Here is a 16,241-nt window from a genome sequence, read left to right as displayed (position 1 = left end):
GTATATACTACTACTATATACTATATTTGTTCTTACTTGTTTATGGGTTCAATAACAATAAATGTGGTTATTTTGAAAGCAGTTCTGTAAGTGCAATCGTCCTTATTTATTTGTTCAAAGCTTCACAAAACCTGTTTTTGGTGTATATCTATTTTGGAGTTGTCGCCCCCCCTGGAGAAAACAGCACCAGCCACCACTGGATGTCTCCTGTTCTCATCTCCACATTAAAACATGTCAGCTGCTGCTCTGAAACAGTGGTACACTATGGACGTTCGTGCTGAGGTGTTAAACACAGCAAACGCAGCCTTCGTGACTCCGCCCACTCAGCTCCACTCCATCACTCTTACTCTTTGGGGTCTTTTGGGTGAACTACAAACAACAGTTGGTGCAGCAGCTCTGCATACTAAAGACTAATCACTGTGATCTTCAGCCCACGGAGCTGGTGAAGCCGTAATATTTAGTAAAGCGAACATGTCTCCCCCTCCTCTGTGCTCCACGGGGGGCTGCCTCCGAGTGTTTGCAATAATAGGTGCTATTAGTTTTGAATTATTCAAGCTTCACTAACATCCTGATTGTAGTTCATGGGCTGTGACTCGGGGTGTTTTTTTCCCAAAGCCCTCAGGTTTAATCAGATATTTTTTTACACCTGACTGTGTTTGATCAGAAGAATCTTGTTGTGTTTTACCTCATTGGAGCCTTCCCATTGGACAAGGAGTGATGGTTTCTCATTTAATATGCTAAGAAAACAGCTCACACACTGATAATATGCAGATTGAAATATTAAATCAGGCAACATATTTCACCATCATTAGTTTACTTTTGATGAATTTACAGTGGAACAGTTATCATCTCATATAGCTACACATACAAAGTATCATCACTTTATTTAGAAACCAATGATGAAGCATATAAATATGTAAGAATGATTGAGGCATTCCTTGTGACACAAAAAAAAGAAAAAGCTCATCAAAACATAGTCAACAAGCAAAGGAAGTACACAAACACACGTACAGAACAACTTTTTTATGTCAATTTTTAAAAAGGCAATGCAGGACATTAGTTATTGGAACAGGAACCATTGAGTTGTTCCTCAGTGTGTGATGGCTGTGACCAATTGTCATGTTGTACATTTCACTCCATTATCACAAAAAGGTAACGAAGTGGAAAGACCATCATTAAGTGAGCTACAGCAACCTTTGACTGTCATTTTACCACTATTCTAATTTTCGTTTTTATTTTGAAGATATAAAAGTTCAAATAATTAACAAAATGCAACAACTTTATTGTTGTAGTGGTTTTGAATGGAATGAGTTTTAGGGTTGCTGGACAAAGTGTTTATTTGGTCAAAGGGTTTTTGAGGCAGACCGGTCTGGGATTCAGAGGTTTCCATGTGTGTGTCCCAATGAATCTGTAGTTGTTCTGTGCTCTCAGGGTTTTGTATGCTTCTGATAGCGGTAGTCATAACAATGACAGAGTCTCTGAGAAGAGACCTTGGTAAATGTTATCATTACGATGGTATCTGGCTTGCTTAGGGCAGTGTGACCAGAACTGACCAGGAGAGATTATGTAATCACGTATCAGTCCCTCCTTTGTTAAAATATATATATATATATATATATATATATATATATATATATATATATATATTATTTTTTAACACAAATATACACTGTATATATGAATTACAGAATCACCAGAGAGACACCAAACACCAGTGACGTGCAGTCAGGGTAGGCAAGGTAGGCAGTGCCTATCAAAGGGTGAATTGATATTTTGATCATGTTTTAATTATAATTATATATCATTTATTTTTCAATTTCCGATAGCCTACAGTAAGTGTGAAAGTGTCAGCATTTTGTGCTTTTCATAGCCTTAATGACTAAACATCACTATTTTCTGGCACGGCAGAGATGCTGCAGTCTCACTCCACTGTAAGGCAGGAGAAGGCCACACCCCCTCCCAAAAGCACATTGCTGCTCTGCCTTTGGCCTCATAGCCTGTGTTTATATGTGTTTGTGCATGTGCAGTCAGTTCCCCCAATATGAAAACCATTTACAGTACGTAAAAAGACAGCTCTCTACGCTGCCTTTGAGCGTAACTGTGCTATGCTAAATGCTATACGTAAGTTCACAGTGCATTAGTGAATTGATCCAGCGTGGCTGCTGCTATGTTCTTTTGCTAGTGGGTGGGATAACACTACATTCAGGATGACAGCGCATTATTTTGACGAAAAACGACAGCTTTTAATAGATGGGAGACCAACACCTGAGTTACCAGAGCTTCAGCAAAGATAAGGTCAGAACATTGTCGGTACTTTCCACAGTGAATGGTACAAAAGGAAGGATTGGCTTTGTGGATGCTCCTCACTGAGGCTGTTCTGAGTTGGTATTGTTGTCATTTTCTCCGTTTTTTTAACACAAACAACAGAAGCGCTACCGTGTCATGAGATATATCTTGTTGGGAGAGTATGGAGGCTGCTATTGAATAATTGTTCATGTTTCTTTAATGGTGTTTTACAATGTTGATTTTGTTAGATTAACACTAGCCAGCAGAAACATATAAAATTGTCATTGGTGTTGACATTGGTGGTCTAGAATTGCAACGCCTTGCCTACCCAACCCTAATGCTCACGGCACGTCACTGCCGAACACCCACACTTACTTCCAATCAATCCCAATAATAGTCTGAGGGTCATTTACACTAGATCCACTGTCAGGGATATCCTATCCCCTGCCTAATTAGTCTCAGTCCCACATCCTAATCAAAGGATGCAAAAACATTAACGAATTAGCATACCCTCAGACAGTACCACTGTAAACACAAATTTCACCGCAAAACACCTTGCCTGGCCCTAAGTGCCAATGACCAAGCAAGAAAACGACAGAATGAATACAGTGGAAATACTGTATAGCTTTTCTGAATGCTTTTTTTAGTCCAAATAAAACAAATTCCCTGCAAGTATAAAAGAAGTCCAGAGGGAATGTGCTGTGCAGTGATTCAAGGCCAAGCAGACGAAGACCTGCTGTTCCATTCTGTCACTGCATGGTGCTCACAGGATGGGAGCGATGGCACGCAGAGGGAAAAGTGCTGGGAAAGAGTTTGTTTTAAGAAGCCGAACACAGTCAAAGCATACATTCAATATCGCCACTCTTTGCTAAGTATTGAACTACAGGTAAATAAAGTAAGTAAGTCAAAGTAAATAAAGAACAAAACATATTTTCCTTTCAGACCTTTCAGTGGAGCTGATATGCTGCTGTGTGTATGATGATAATATACTGTAAAGCCTTATAAAGACTGACATTCATTCTAAGTGAGGCTTAAATAGTAAATTATAGATACATTATTATTATTAGTATCATTACTGATTATACCAACCTAGAAGTAACTTATAAATAATGTGATTTTTATTTTTTTGATCAAAACTTGTATTGAATTATTGGGGGTGGGGGGAGGGGGGTACACACATATCCAGAAAAGTACATACTGACAAGATTCCGTTGGCACAAAACATAAAGCAGGCAGGTAAATTAATCAGATAAAGTTCAGTGATAGCCTAATCATTGTCTCTGGTCCAAGAGATGAACTTGGATGAAAAAGAGTTCCATGCTTGAACAGTCGCTGGTGGAGCCTTGTTAAGACGTGCAGTTGTATGTTTGAGGTTGATAATATTAATCAGGCTTAGCAACCAAAATGATTTCATGCACATACCTAGAGTAAACCAACATTTTAATATAGTTTTTTTTAGCAGAGGTAAAACCTGCAAACACCAACTTGAGCTTAATTTGTGTTAAAGTTACATCAGAATGATCATTAAGGAGACAAAATGCAGGATTAGGAATGTAAAAAATGTCCAGTACGTCTGCTAACACTGAGACCAGAATTCAGAAATAATTTGACAATCCCAAAACATGTGTAAGAATGTTCCAAGTAAATAATGTGATTTAATAAAGACAATTTAGAAGGGAAATAAGGCCAATGAACCAGTCTTTTCATGTAAAGAAGATATACAAGGATAAACGTAACTATGTAGCACAATCAAAAAAAACACGCACTTCTCCTGTGACTTGAGGCAGTGTGCTGGATCAAAAGGTCCAAAAATGTTATGAAGAAAAGAAGGTCTGCACAACTGCGTAGTTAGCTCCCAATTTCAGTTTTTAATATACACCAAAAAATGTGACGTTTCGGGCTGACCGCCTGTTTTCATAGTGCACATGATTAAACAGGGTGGTCACATGATACATGTCAGTGTAGGCGGATGGACATTTGTCTCACATATATTTAGTAAATATGAACAATGTTTTTGTTACTAGGGGCCTGTACTACCAAGCTGGATTTCCTCTTATCGCGCTAACTTCTGGGATTTATTCGGTGTGTGCTGAACTATGACGCTGATTAATTTCTTACTGGGTAAATGCGCGGACGGATGAACTCATTCATTCGTACATTCATTCATTCATACGCTAAAGTGAGGCTGACAGCATCAGCAGGAACATACTACAGTGAAACAATGTGCTCTCATCCCAGTATGTGTGTGATAAATTGAGGTGGACTACCTGAATAGAAACACATCTGTGCTGTAATAAAGTGAAACTGATCAGAGCCGTCCATCCATCCATCTTCTCCCGCTTAGCCGTTTCCGGGTCGCGGGGGCAGCATCCTCAGTAGGGAGGCCCAGACTTCCCTCTCCCCGGCCACTTCCTCCAGCTCTTCCAGGGGGACCCCGAGACGTTCCCAGGCCAGCCGAGAGACATAGTCTCTCCAGCGTGTCCTGGGTCTTCCCCGGGGCCTCCTTCCGGAGGGACGTGCCCTGAACGCCTCACTAGGGAGGCGTTCAGGGGGCATCCTAATTAGGTGCCCGAGCCACCTCATCTGGCTCTTCTCGATACGGAGGAGCAGCGACTCTACTTTGAGCCCTCCCGAATGACTGAGCTTCTCACCCTATCTCTCAGGGAGAGCCCAGCCACCCTACGGAGGAAACTCATTTCGGCCGCTTGTACCCGTGATCTTGTTCTTTCGGTCATGACCCAAAGTTCATGACCATAGGTGAGGGTTGGAACGTAGACCGACCTGTAAATCGAGAGCTTTGCTTTTTGGCTCAGCTCCCTTTTCACAATGACGGACTGGTGCAGACTCTGCGTCACTGCAGACGCCGCACCAATCCGCCTGTCGATCTCTCGCTCCATCCTTCCCTCACTCGTGAACAAGACCCCGAGGTACTTGAACTCCTCCACCTGGGGCAGAACCTCATCTCCAAGCCGGAGAAGGCACTCCACCTTTTTCCGGTCGAGAACCATGGACTCGGATTTGGAGGTGCTGATTCTCATTCCGGCCGCTTCACACTCGGCTGCGAACCGATCCAGTGAGAGTTGAAGGTCACGGTATGTTGGAGCCAACAGGACCACATCATCTGCAAAAAGCAGTGATGCAATACTGAGGCCCCCGAACCGGACCCCCTCAACGCCCTGACTGCGCCTAGAAATTCTGTCCATAAAAGTTATGAACAGAATCGGTGACAAAGGGCAGCCCTGGCGGAGTCCAACCCTCACCGGAAACGATTTCGACTTACTGCCGGCAATGCGGACCAGACTCTGACTCCGGTCATACAGGGAACGAACAGCTCCTGTCAGGAGGTTCGATACCCCATACTCCCGGAGGACCCCCCACAGGAATCCCCGAGGGACACGGTCAAATGCCTTTTCCAGGTCCACAAAACACATGTGGACTGGTTGGGCAAATTCCCATGACCCCTCAATTACCCTGCTGAGGGTGTAGAGCTGGTCCACAGTTCCACGGCCAGGACGAAAACCACATTGCTCCTCCTGAATCCGAGGTTCAACTATCCGGCGGACCCTCCTCTCCAGTACCCCTGAATAGACCTTACCGGGGAGGCTGAGGAGTGTGATCCCTCTATAATTGGAACACACCCTCCGGTCCCCCTTCTTAAAAAGGGGGACCACCACCCAGTCTGCCAATCCAGAGGCAATGCCCCCGATGTCCACGCGATGTTGCAGAGTCGTGTCAGCCATGACAGCCCCACAACATCCAGGGCCTTGAGGAACTCCGGGCGGATCTCATCCACCCCCGGAGCCCTGCCACTGAGGAGCTTTTTAACCACCTCGGCAACTTCAGCCCCAGAGATAGGAGATCCCACTCTCGGGTCCCTGGGCCCTGCTTCCTGATTGGAAGGCGTGTCGGTGGGATTGAGGAGGTCTTCGAAGTATTCCCCCCACCGATCCACAACGTCTCGAGTCGAGGTCAGCAGCGCACCATCCGCACCATACATAGTGTTGACGGTGCACTGCTTCCCCCTCCTGAGACGCCGGATAGTGGTCCAGAATCTCTTCGAAGCCGTCCGGAAGTCGTTCTCCATGGCCTCACCAAACTCCTCCCATGTCCGGGCTTTTGCCTCGGCGACCGCCGTGGCTGCACTCCACTTGGCCCGTCGGTACCTGTCTGCTGCCTCCGGAGTCCCACAGGCCAAAAAGGCCCGGTAGGACTCCTTCTTTAGCTTCACGGCATCCCTCACCCCCGGTGTCCACCAACGGGTTCGGGTATTGCCGCCACGACAGGCACCGACTACCTTGCGGCCACTGATCCCTGATCAGAGCGCTGTCCGTTTATCATTCCATGGATTAATATTGTAGAATTTCACTCTTTTACGCAATAACAGCGTCAGCAGCTTCCAGTCTGTGTTTTTTTCTTCTTCTCCTTTTTCTGCATCAACAGTGTTGTTTTTGGTCTGAATTATGGATTTCAATTCTTCATATTTTTTTTAAGAATTATTCCTCAATTGTGACATAAGTTGCTCTGTATGGTTTCTCCGTGATTGTGATTGGTCTGACGCTGGAATCTCCACCCATTTCATGGGAGCACGCACGTAGCCAGGCTGAAATCACCTGGGTTAAGTGAACGTATTTTTATCCTGCTTTGTAGGACAGAGGATGGTTGGTTAGGTGAAGCCCGTTAACAGAGAGATATCCTGGATAAACTGTACTTATCCTGCTTTGTAGTACAGGCCCAGAGGCTTTTGTAAATAATAATAATAATAATAATAACAATAATAATAATAGGTCAGGGTTTAGAATGCATTAATTATTAATAAATGGTAAATAGACTTGATTTATATCAGCGCTTTACAATATCAGCTCATTCACTCAATCACATGCACAGAGCTGCCATGCAAGGCACTAATCAACCATTGGGAGCAACTTATAGTTCAGTATCTTGCCCAAGGACACTACAACAGGTATAGCACTGGAATCAAACCCCCAACCTCAGGATCAGAAGATGACCTCTCTACCACCTAATCCAGGGGTTTTCAACCTTGGGGTCAGGACCTCATTTGGGGTTTTGAGACACTGGGAGGGGGGTTGCCAGATGCCTTCAAGACACGCATCATATTTTTTGAACAATTTCACCACATTTTTGCTTATGTTTACCCCTTTTCTGCAACTACATCAAACTTGCCATATTTTAACCTATTTTCATCACTTTTTCATGCCATATTTTTGCTCCTACTCATGCATTTTTGCTACATTACTCCCATTCCTGACACTTCTCCATCAAATTGCAATGCCTTTTCTGCACTTTTTCTCCACTTCCATGACACATCTCTGCACTTATAAACTCTTTCCACCACTTTTCCACCTAATGCCGCAGATGTTGACCCATTATTGTCACTTTTAACCTCTTTTCACCATATTTCATGCTTATTTTTGCCAATTTAACCACATTCACAATTTGTCATGCCCATTATTTGAACCCTTTTTACCACTTTTTCTGTCTGTTTTTGGCCCCGCTAATTTGCAACATTTAATCAATTTCTGTGCTTTTTCAAACCCCATTTCACCAACTTTTCCACTATTTTTAATCGCATTTAACCCATTCGATTTCTGATTGAATCAAATATTTAAATCTTTAAGATGACTATATACTATGGCACAAATAATAGTAAACTTCCTGGATAACAGTGGATATTATTCAGATCAGTAAATAAATGTGGTTTTCACAGATTCAAAGAACAATGGACCATCATTTTACTGACTTTACGGATGGACCCCAAAAATCTCTCCCCTTTATTCCCCTTATAGATGATCCTGTCTCCACATGTCTGTTCTTCAATGTTCATGTCTGTGTTCAATCACCTTCAGCTACAGTGGGGGTCCGTGGTCTCTGGAAGCTTTATTTTGGGGGTCGCAGACTGAAAGGTTTGAGAACCACAGTCGTGCAATAGTCTTTCTAAACTCATATGAATGGTTGCTTTGACAGTTATGAAAAAGCGGATCTTTTTAATGCTCTTGATTACAGTTATTGGATTCCAGTGATGATTCGTGGGTCTGAGCGTTTGTGTTCTGATCCCTCAGGCTCTCCATACAGAGATAAGATCACTATTGCCATTCTGCAGCTCCAAGAAGAAGGAAAGCTGCACATGATGAAAGAGAAGTGGTGGAGGGGAAACGGTTGTCCGGAGGAGGAGAGCAAAGAGGCCAGCGCTCTCGGGGTGCAGAACATCGGTGGGATCTTCATCGTCCTGGCGGCCGGGCTTGTCCTCTCTGTGTTCGTAGCCGTGGGAGAGTTTCTCTACAAGTCCAAACAGAATGCACAGCTGGAGAAGGTAAGAGCCCCCCCTCAGGCTATCATCTCTGCTTTGAGATTAAAACGCCGATAGCAGAATTTCTTACAGCATGTGCCATGACCATTGGTCTCATGGCAGAGAAAGAAAAAAAAAAAAAAAACACTAATAATGTTCAAAGAAAACACAAGAAATGCTAATATTTCCTATTTCTCATTACACACTGAAACATTGTATGAATAAGTTAACTGTTTTTCAATTTGCGGAGACTCTCACTATATTGAGGGTTGGTTTCTTTGCATTTATTCACTTAGGCCCAATGGCGACAACGAGATAAGAAACGTGAGGAATTCTGCTGTCATCATGGATCCAAGCTAGACTTTAACCACCATCTCAAATGACCTCCAGACAAACTCCAGAAACTTTTCTTTTCTGTTCTAAATTAACACCACTTTAAAACCTCCCCCAAACTCTTTCTCCCTTTCTTTCTTTCATTTGATTTTATTTTATTTTTTAAATTCTTTTTCTTTGGGTTGCTGTTTTCTCACTCCCTCCCTCCCTTTGGGAATGGGATCCAACACCAGTTTAATAAAACATTTGGAGGGCCGGCTGGCAGTAGCACACAGCTGGATCACATGCACATGTGTTGTGAAGATTTGCCACTGCATGAGCCACATGTGGAACAGCCACGCCCTTCCTCTGCTTCTGCTCACTGTCACCCTGCACAACCCCATCCTGCTGCTCACATGGTCATTGATCCTTCTCCTTCCCACTGGATTCAAGCACCGCGTTTGGTTTTTCAAGGTGATCAATGCTTATATGATAGCCTGCACCATACTATCAACACGTCTTTAAGTAATATATATATATATATATATATTTTTATTTTTTTTTATTTTTTAGAAAATTCTAGATATTTCAGGCGACCCATTTTAATTCTAGGCAACCCCACATGGGGTTAAAAACCTCAAAACTTTCTAACTTGCAACCTGGGGGGTAGGCACACCGTCCTGATGGTCTGAAGCTGCCCTAAAAAGACCAGGAATAAATATATAGATATTATATAACACATCTTCACTATTTCACCTGTAGTCATTCCCTTGGCTGCCGTAGCTGTAATCAATAGCATGTTCACCTTTAGTCTGGGGTTAATTGGAGGAAGGATCCCAATGATACCTTTTAATGTAATGTCAATGTTAGCTTTCTATACCATGTGATTACCTAATCACATGGTGCTTGTGGCACAAACTCTGTAATTTGTGTAGGATCTGGTTTTATGATTATTGTTATCAGTAGTTGTAATGCAGAGAGGTCTGGCTCGGTGGTCCCCAACCTTCTGTGAGCCAATCCACTCCCCGCTTCACTTAACTAATCAAATGAAGGGAAGGAGATGTGAGCACAAAAGCGGAAGTGACAATTTTTCTAAACACAGTTACTGGAATACACCTAATAAGGAACTAAGATGTATTTTCCAAACGTTATTCCTTCTTTGCTGCCCAGTACCCCGCGGACCACTGCTCTACCTGATACCAAATACATGCCTTTAAACAAAAACATAGTAGTTTTGGAAAGGAAAATGAATTTAGCTAGTATCTAACACTTTATTCTGATTGGTGCAGGATATTATATGAGCAACAATCCTCTGATTCAAAGTGCGTGATTAGGAACTCTCACATAAGCCTTTCCCAAATTCCTCAAACTCACCCAATCGTGCTTGAATTTCATTGTGCTCCATTTTCATACATTTGTGAAATGTGTTCAAACAATTGATCAGGTTTAAAGGTTAACTTTTACAGTAAGATGTACAGAATAGAACTCTGATTGAAGTCATCAGAGCCCTCTCAGGCTAGCAGCAGATCACACAGTATACATGTTCCTCTTATCTGCACTAATATCTCTAGATTTTATATGTACCGCACTTTGTTTAGCTCTTCTTGGAGAACATGTAGAACTATCTGACACACTGAATAGCACACGCCTTACAGCTGTTCAAGGATCATTTTTGATGACTAGATTTGAGTTCAACAGATTCAGAACCATTTTTAGGTTCGAGCACTTTCTCCATAACATTAAACAAAAAAAACTGCTTTTCAGTTTTTGGAGATCATAACTGGCAAAAATCCTCGATCACCACAAAAGTTGTACGTTAATGTAATTTCAGGGACATATTAAACTTTTTTTTTTTCCTGTTTATTAAGTGCACTTTTATATAAATCAACAACCAAGCTATACTTCAAGTGGTAGCTGTAAATGTATATAACAAAAAATGTTAAATGTATTACCAATAAACAAAATACATGCACCATTTAAAAAAAAAAAAAAAAAAAAAAAACTTTAAAAGGATTTTTCAGAACGAAAAACTTTGGGGCATAAACTATGAAGAGCCGCCATTTTGGTCAGTTGATTCCTGTTAGCTATTGCTAGGCCACAGTGTTCCATTGACTACAGTTTCTGAACAATGGCGGAGTGAAAAGCAAGTACCTTTTTATTTATAAAGCACTTTTCACAGATGAAAATCCCAAAGTGCTGTACAAAACATAGGTGAATTAAAACAACAGGAGCAACATCATAAAAAGATAACAAAAGTTAAAAATCCATTAACCAAAAGCTTTTCTGAAAAGCAAAGTCTTCAAATGCTTTTTTAAAAGAGTCCAAACAGTCAAGCTTACAGAGGGACTGGTGTAAGTTGTTCCAGAGTTTGAGGGGTACAGCCTGGAATGCCAGGTCTCCCCGGGTTTTAAAGTGAAGTTTTGGGGATCTTTAGGAGACCCTGGCCTGAGGACCAAAGGGTGCACCCTGTAGTGTAGGGGCACAACAAATCAGTGATATACAGAGGGGCCTGACCATGCAACACACGGAGAGTCAGGACTAAAATTTTATACTTGATGGGAAATTTGACTGGAAGCCAATGAAGACTTGATAGAATGGGGGTAACGTGGGCTGTTCTGGGTGCACTGGTCAAAAGTCTGGCAGCAGCATTTTGCACAATCTGAAGTTTGCTTAGAGTCGACGTGTATAAAGCCTACGGTTGCTATAACAACAAGACAAAAATCTGCAGAAACATTTATTTTGTGTCTCTAAGCCAAATAACGACACTAAGTCAGAGTGATCCAGATGTTGATCTCCATAATATCGGTACGGGATACACACTTAAAATGTTTCAGCTCAGATAAAATTCGTTGATATGCCACAACCGCTTCAAGCCGAGCTGCTATGAGAGCCAAAGTTACGTCTGAAACTAGACTATATATATATACTATGGGCGACTGTCATGTCTATGGGGGGTGTCATGGCACAAACCATATCCCTTGTTCATTAGGGCGCAGTCAGGTCCTGATCCTCAGAGGTAGTGGAGCATCATCCTGTCAATGAACACATCATTTACGGAGCTTTTATCGCAGTTGCTAGCCATAATTTTGCACTTTCAAAACCAAACTACTCAGTCATGGCTCGTCTTTGCTGGTAACAACGATAGTTCTGTCCATTAGGCTAACTCTGCATGTTAAGTGGATCCACGGAGGCTCACAAGAAGCAGGTAGTTGCTGAGAAAGGTGATATTTAATCCTCTCGTAACATACAACCTGGATGTTGCACTTTAATACAGAAGAAGAGGTTTCACATGGCGCCAAGAGCAAACTGAAAAACTACACCAACCACAATGTTACCAGACCTGTTACACCTCCACCATCCACAGAGAACCATTTAGTTAAAGTGAAAGGCCATGCCGATCAACGATAGTTCGTCATATCCTGACCAGAATGGCGGTTCTCCATAGTTTATGCCTGAAGGTCTAACATTGTCTAAAACGTCCTTTTAATGTGTTTTCTTCTTCTTCTTCTTTTTTTTTTCTTTTAAATAAAAAGGTGCAAATACTTTATTTATTGGTAATACATTTAATATATTTTTGGTTATATACACTTCCACTATAGGTACCCTTTAAATAAAGAAAAGGTGGAAGGTCCGAACATTTTATTCTGACAATCTTCCCCCTTTAAAGGAAATGACATACACAGTAGAATAAAATCAAATATTTATTGATAGAATATTTCCCAAAAACTGAAAACTAATAAAAGTGTCAAAGCAGCAGGAGAAAACACCCACTCTTGTTATGGATTTCAAACTGTAATAGCTGACACGCTAGCAGCCCATACACTAACCAGTAACCTCCACTCAGTCCTTTTATGGTTTCCAGTGTCCAATACTGATTGACTTCATCCTAGTCTTTGGTTTTGTTGTAAGAAACCAACTTTGCATTTTGTTCCACTGCCCGTCTCCTCACTCACACACTTTACCACCGCCATTGTTTACACTCTGAGGCTTGTTTTGTCACTGTAATGCTGAAAGTGTCGAGTTGAATAATGTGGTACTAAACATCTCTTTGTGTTGCACATGCTTGATAGTGCGCACCCAGCAGTTTGCATTTTTATAGTTACGAGTGTTCCGTAACATTAGAGGGGACCAAAAATAGCAGCTATAGTCACTTATATAATGGGATGATCCATAGGCCTACACGCTCTGCTAGCATAGCGGAAATGCTAACTGTGTTTTTAAAGCTCAGATAGATATGTCACTGTCCAACACATGTTTTTGAGAATAACAGATTGTAAAAGCTGAGAAGAGTGTTTAATAAAAGTATAAATAAACATTTGACTGTAGAATAATAGTTTGGGTAATTTGCTCACAACAACACTAATACTTTTGTTTTCCTGTAACATTTCACCCTTTAACCCAATGGTTGTATTGTTAAACCCAGTCTCCAAAGGTTTGAACAATATTAGCTGTTATCTGGACTTTCCGTGATGCAGGACAAATTAGTTAAATAAACTTACAGGTGTCAATTTTTCCTCTTTCAAAAACAAATCCCAAGAAAGGAAGGTATCGTCCTGCACATTAGGTTTATCAAAGTCATTCAAAATCTTGTCTTTTTCAGTGCTTTGCAGCATATTTATCCTTTCCTCTTCACCAGCATTCAAAATGTCTTCTGCAGTTATACACTGGATTCATAATGGACTGCTACAGTCCCAAATAGTTTATAAAGGTATAAAAGACTAAATATGAATCAGGTTCATTTACCATTTAAAATAAATTAATTAACAAACTATTCAATCATTATAATTGTCATTTCTGGTGTTTAGTTCAAAGGAAAGACAGTTACAAACAGTTATAAATTCTACAACTCCACCAGACCCGCCCCCAGGGGAAGCTCAAGCCTGCGTGATTGTCACGGGTCTAAATGTTGTGAAAAATAAATAAAATCACACCTTCTATACCTCTCTGTAATCCTAAGAAACTCACACACACACAAACACACACACACACACACACACACACACACACACACACACACACACACACACACACACACACACACACACACACACACACACACACACACACACACACCAGGCCATTATGTTCAAAGGGGGAAAGGTCAACATCTCGGCCTTTTTTCACTGCTGTGAGTCACAAAATAAACACAGAGCTCTATTACAAGACAATACGTAAAACTACAGGCTGAGCGGAATCGACTGATATACAGGTCGAGTATGTTACGTACTAATATAAGGCCACAAAATCAGAAAATACACAGCAGCAAAAGTCAGCAAATGACAAATTGTGTCTTACCTTTGTTGTTTCTTATCAAAACTTGCCCCAATGTGCATAAAACTACATATTTTAATAAATCCAAATTGTGTTGTCAGATAGATTATACTACCTTACAGACATCCAGGCATTTCCCAGTTGACAAATCCATCCAATGAGCACATGGCATGTGTAAAATGGCAGGTCCCTCCTTTACCCATCTCTGATTGGCCAGGGCTAAAGCCCGGTCCCATAGCGTTTGACATCACCAATTTCTACACATTCTGAGCTTTACAATGCTGTGTCGAGCATTCTGATTGATTACAGTATTGCAGAATTAGACTCATGCAAAACCGCATCAAAGAGTGCAATGAAAAACAGCATTATGCTTGGCACAGCAGAAAATGCAACATCCAGTGGTCAAAAATTGAATGAATCAATTTGACTGACACGTTACATTTAAACACTTGTTCCCAAACTTGTGGAAACATTTGGCACAGATGTGGCAAAATGGTGCTCTGCCTGAACTTTTTTTTTTTTTTTACAAAAACGTGTATCTTTGGCCTAATGTTTATCACCAAACTTGCTGCTGTCTATACATTAGTTCAATTATTCCTGCCTTTGTAGCCTTCCCTACTGAGAATTGGCTCAATATTAGTTGTAAATCTTCATGTTTTTTGGGTGGACTACAGATTTCTATATTTAATACATGATTTATTGTCACTCAGTATCATTTCCAAAATTCCACATCAACTGTAACCACTAAGGCTCCTATTTCCATCTAAGAAAAAAGCAGCCATATAGGTCATGCAGAAAAACGTTATTTGTTATGGGTATGTGATTTTCGGAGAAAAGAGGCTGGGGGTTAATATGCACTGATAAGTCAAATTTAATGTGAAAATATGCATTAAAAAGTCTAAAGCGTATGCATCACGAGGTACATTTACCTGACAATGGGGATTATCAGGTAAATATCACTAATGGAAACCTCCATCAGGACATGTTATCTACACTAGTTCACACACCTCATGAACTTTCATTGCAGCCTTTCTTGTCATCGCCATGCTGTTCTGTCAGATTTCCATGATTATTATGGTTGTTCCCCCTCCTCCTCCTTCTCCGTCTTTCACCTGCCTCCATCCCTTCCTCTCTCAAGCTACTCCTCCGCTTCCTCCTGCCGCTCCTCCTCCTCCCTCTCCTCCCCCTCCTGCTGCTATTTCCTCTCCTCTTGCCTGCTGCTGCTGCTGGGGCTGCTGCAGACTAACCTGCCTCCCGGGCGACGGGACTTCCAGCTGTGTGTGAGGAACCATCTCATCAACCCTGACACACACACTCGCACCCACCCACATGCATGCATCTGGATGTACATGCGTGCAGAAAAAGATTTAAAACGTTTAGGGTTTGGAAATAAAGGGAACCCACGTGGCTTTTTTTTTTTAAAGATAATGCAACAATTGGAAAGAAATGAAAGGAAAATGACTCACCACAAGGTACAAAAGCCTGTATAGCAGCCTTTTACATTTAAAGTACACGTCATGCCACTCACAGGCTTTTCAAGGCTGATTTATGCAAACCCCAAAGGCACTACTATAGATATCATGTTGGCACAACTTTAGTTCACTTTAGTTAGGAGAAGTTATATAGTGCATATCTTTCACAACTCCAAGTGGTTTGCTCCTTTTACCTAATAACATGACATTTTGTCATACAGGTAAAGAGGAGTTCTGTAAACTACCGTTACATATTTAAGGGGTGTATTATTGTTGTTTTGTGGCTGCAATAGTAAAAAAATAGTTTAACAGGGAGACAAAGTAGTGCACGGTTACAGGGACGAGGACATTTAATGTGTCCGATGCTAAGGCCCTGGCCATAGAGTGACAGTCATCCATAGCCAGTGTTGGAAAGGTTACTTTAAAAATGTAATCTGTTACAGATTACATGCCCCAAAAACATAATTTCTTACATCACACAATCTGAGTACTGTAATCTCAGATCTGATTACTTGGATTACTTACACATTAAATTCAATTTTTTAGGTGTGGGAATGCAGCCATCAATGAGAAAAATAAAAGAGTAAATACAATAG

General features: G+C 41.4%; 1 protein-coding gene across 2 annotated transcripts in view; it reads left to right on the top strand.

Moving 5' to 3' along the window:
* Positions 1-16,241, top strand: part of grik2 (glutamate receptor, ionotropic, kainate 2) — a 376,713-nt gene that overhangs the window by 340,818 nt on the left and 19,654 nt on the right. Inside the window, exons 16-17 of one of the 2 annotated variants that reach the window (XM_028469697.1) lie at positions 8,364-8,614; positions 8,887-8,914. In XM_028469697.1, coding sequence (XP_028325498.1) covers positions 8,364-8,614; positions 8,887-8,914 — 279 coding nt within the window. The remainder of the gene's footprint in view (positions 1-8,363; positions 8,615-8,886; positions 8,915-16,241) is intronic. The other variant, XM_028469698.1, reaches the window with a different exon arrangement.

This window comes from Gouania willdenowi, chromosome 16 (assembly GCF_900634775.1).
Source record: "Gouania willdenowi chromosome 16, fGouWil2.1, whole genome shotgun sequence".
Lineage (NCBI taxonomy): Eukaryota > Metazoa > Chordata > Actinopteri > Blenniiformes > Gobiesocidae > Gouania > Gouania willdenowi.
Note: the sequence above shows the minus strand (reverse complement) of the source record. Positions and strands in the feature narration are given on the sequence as shown.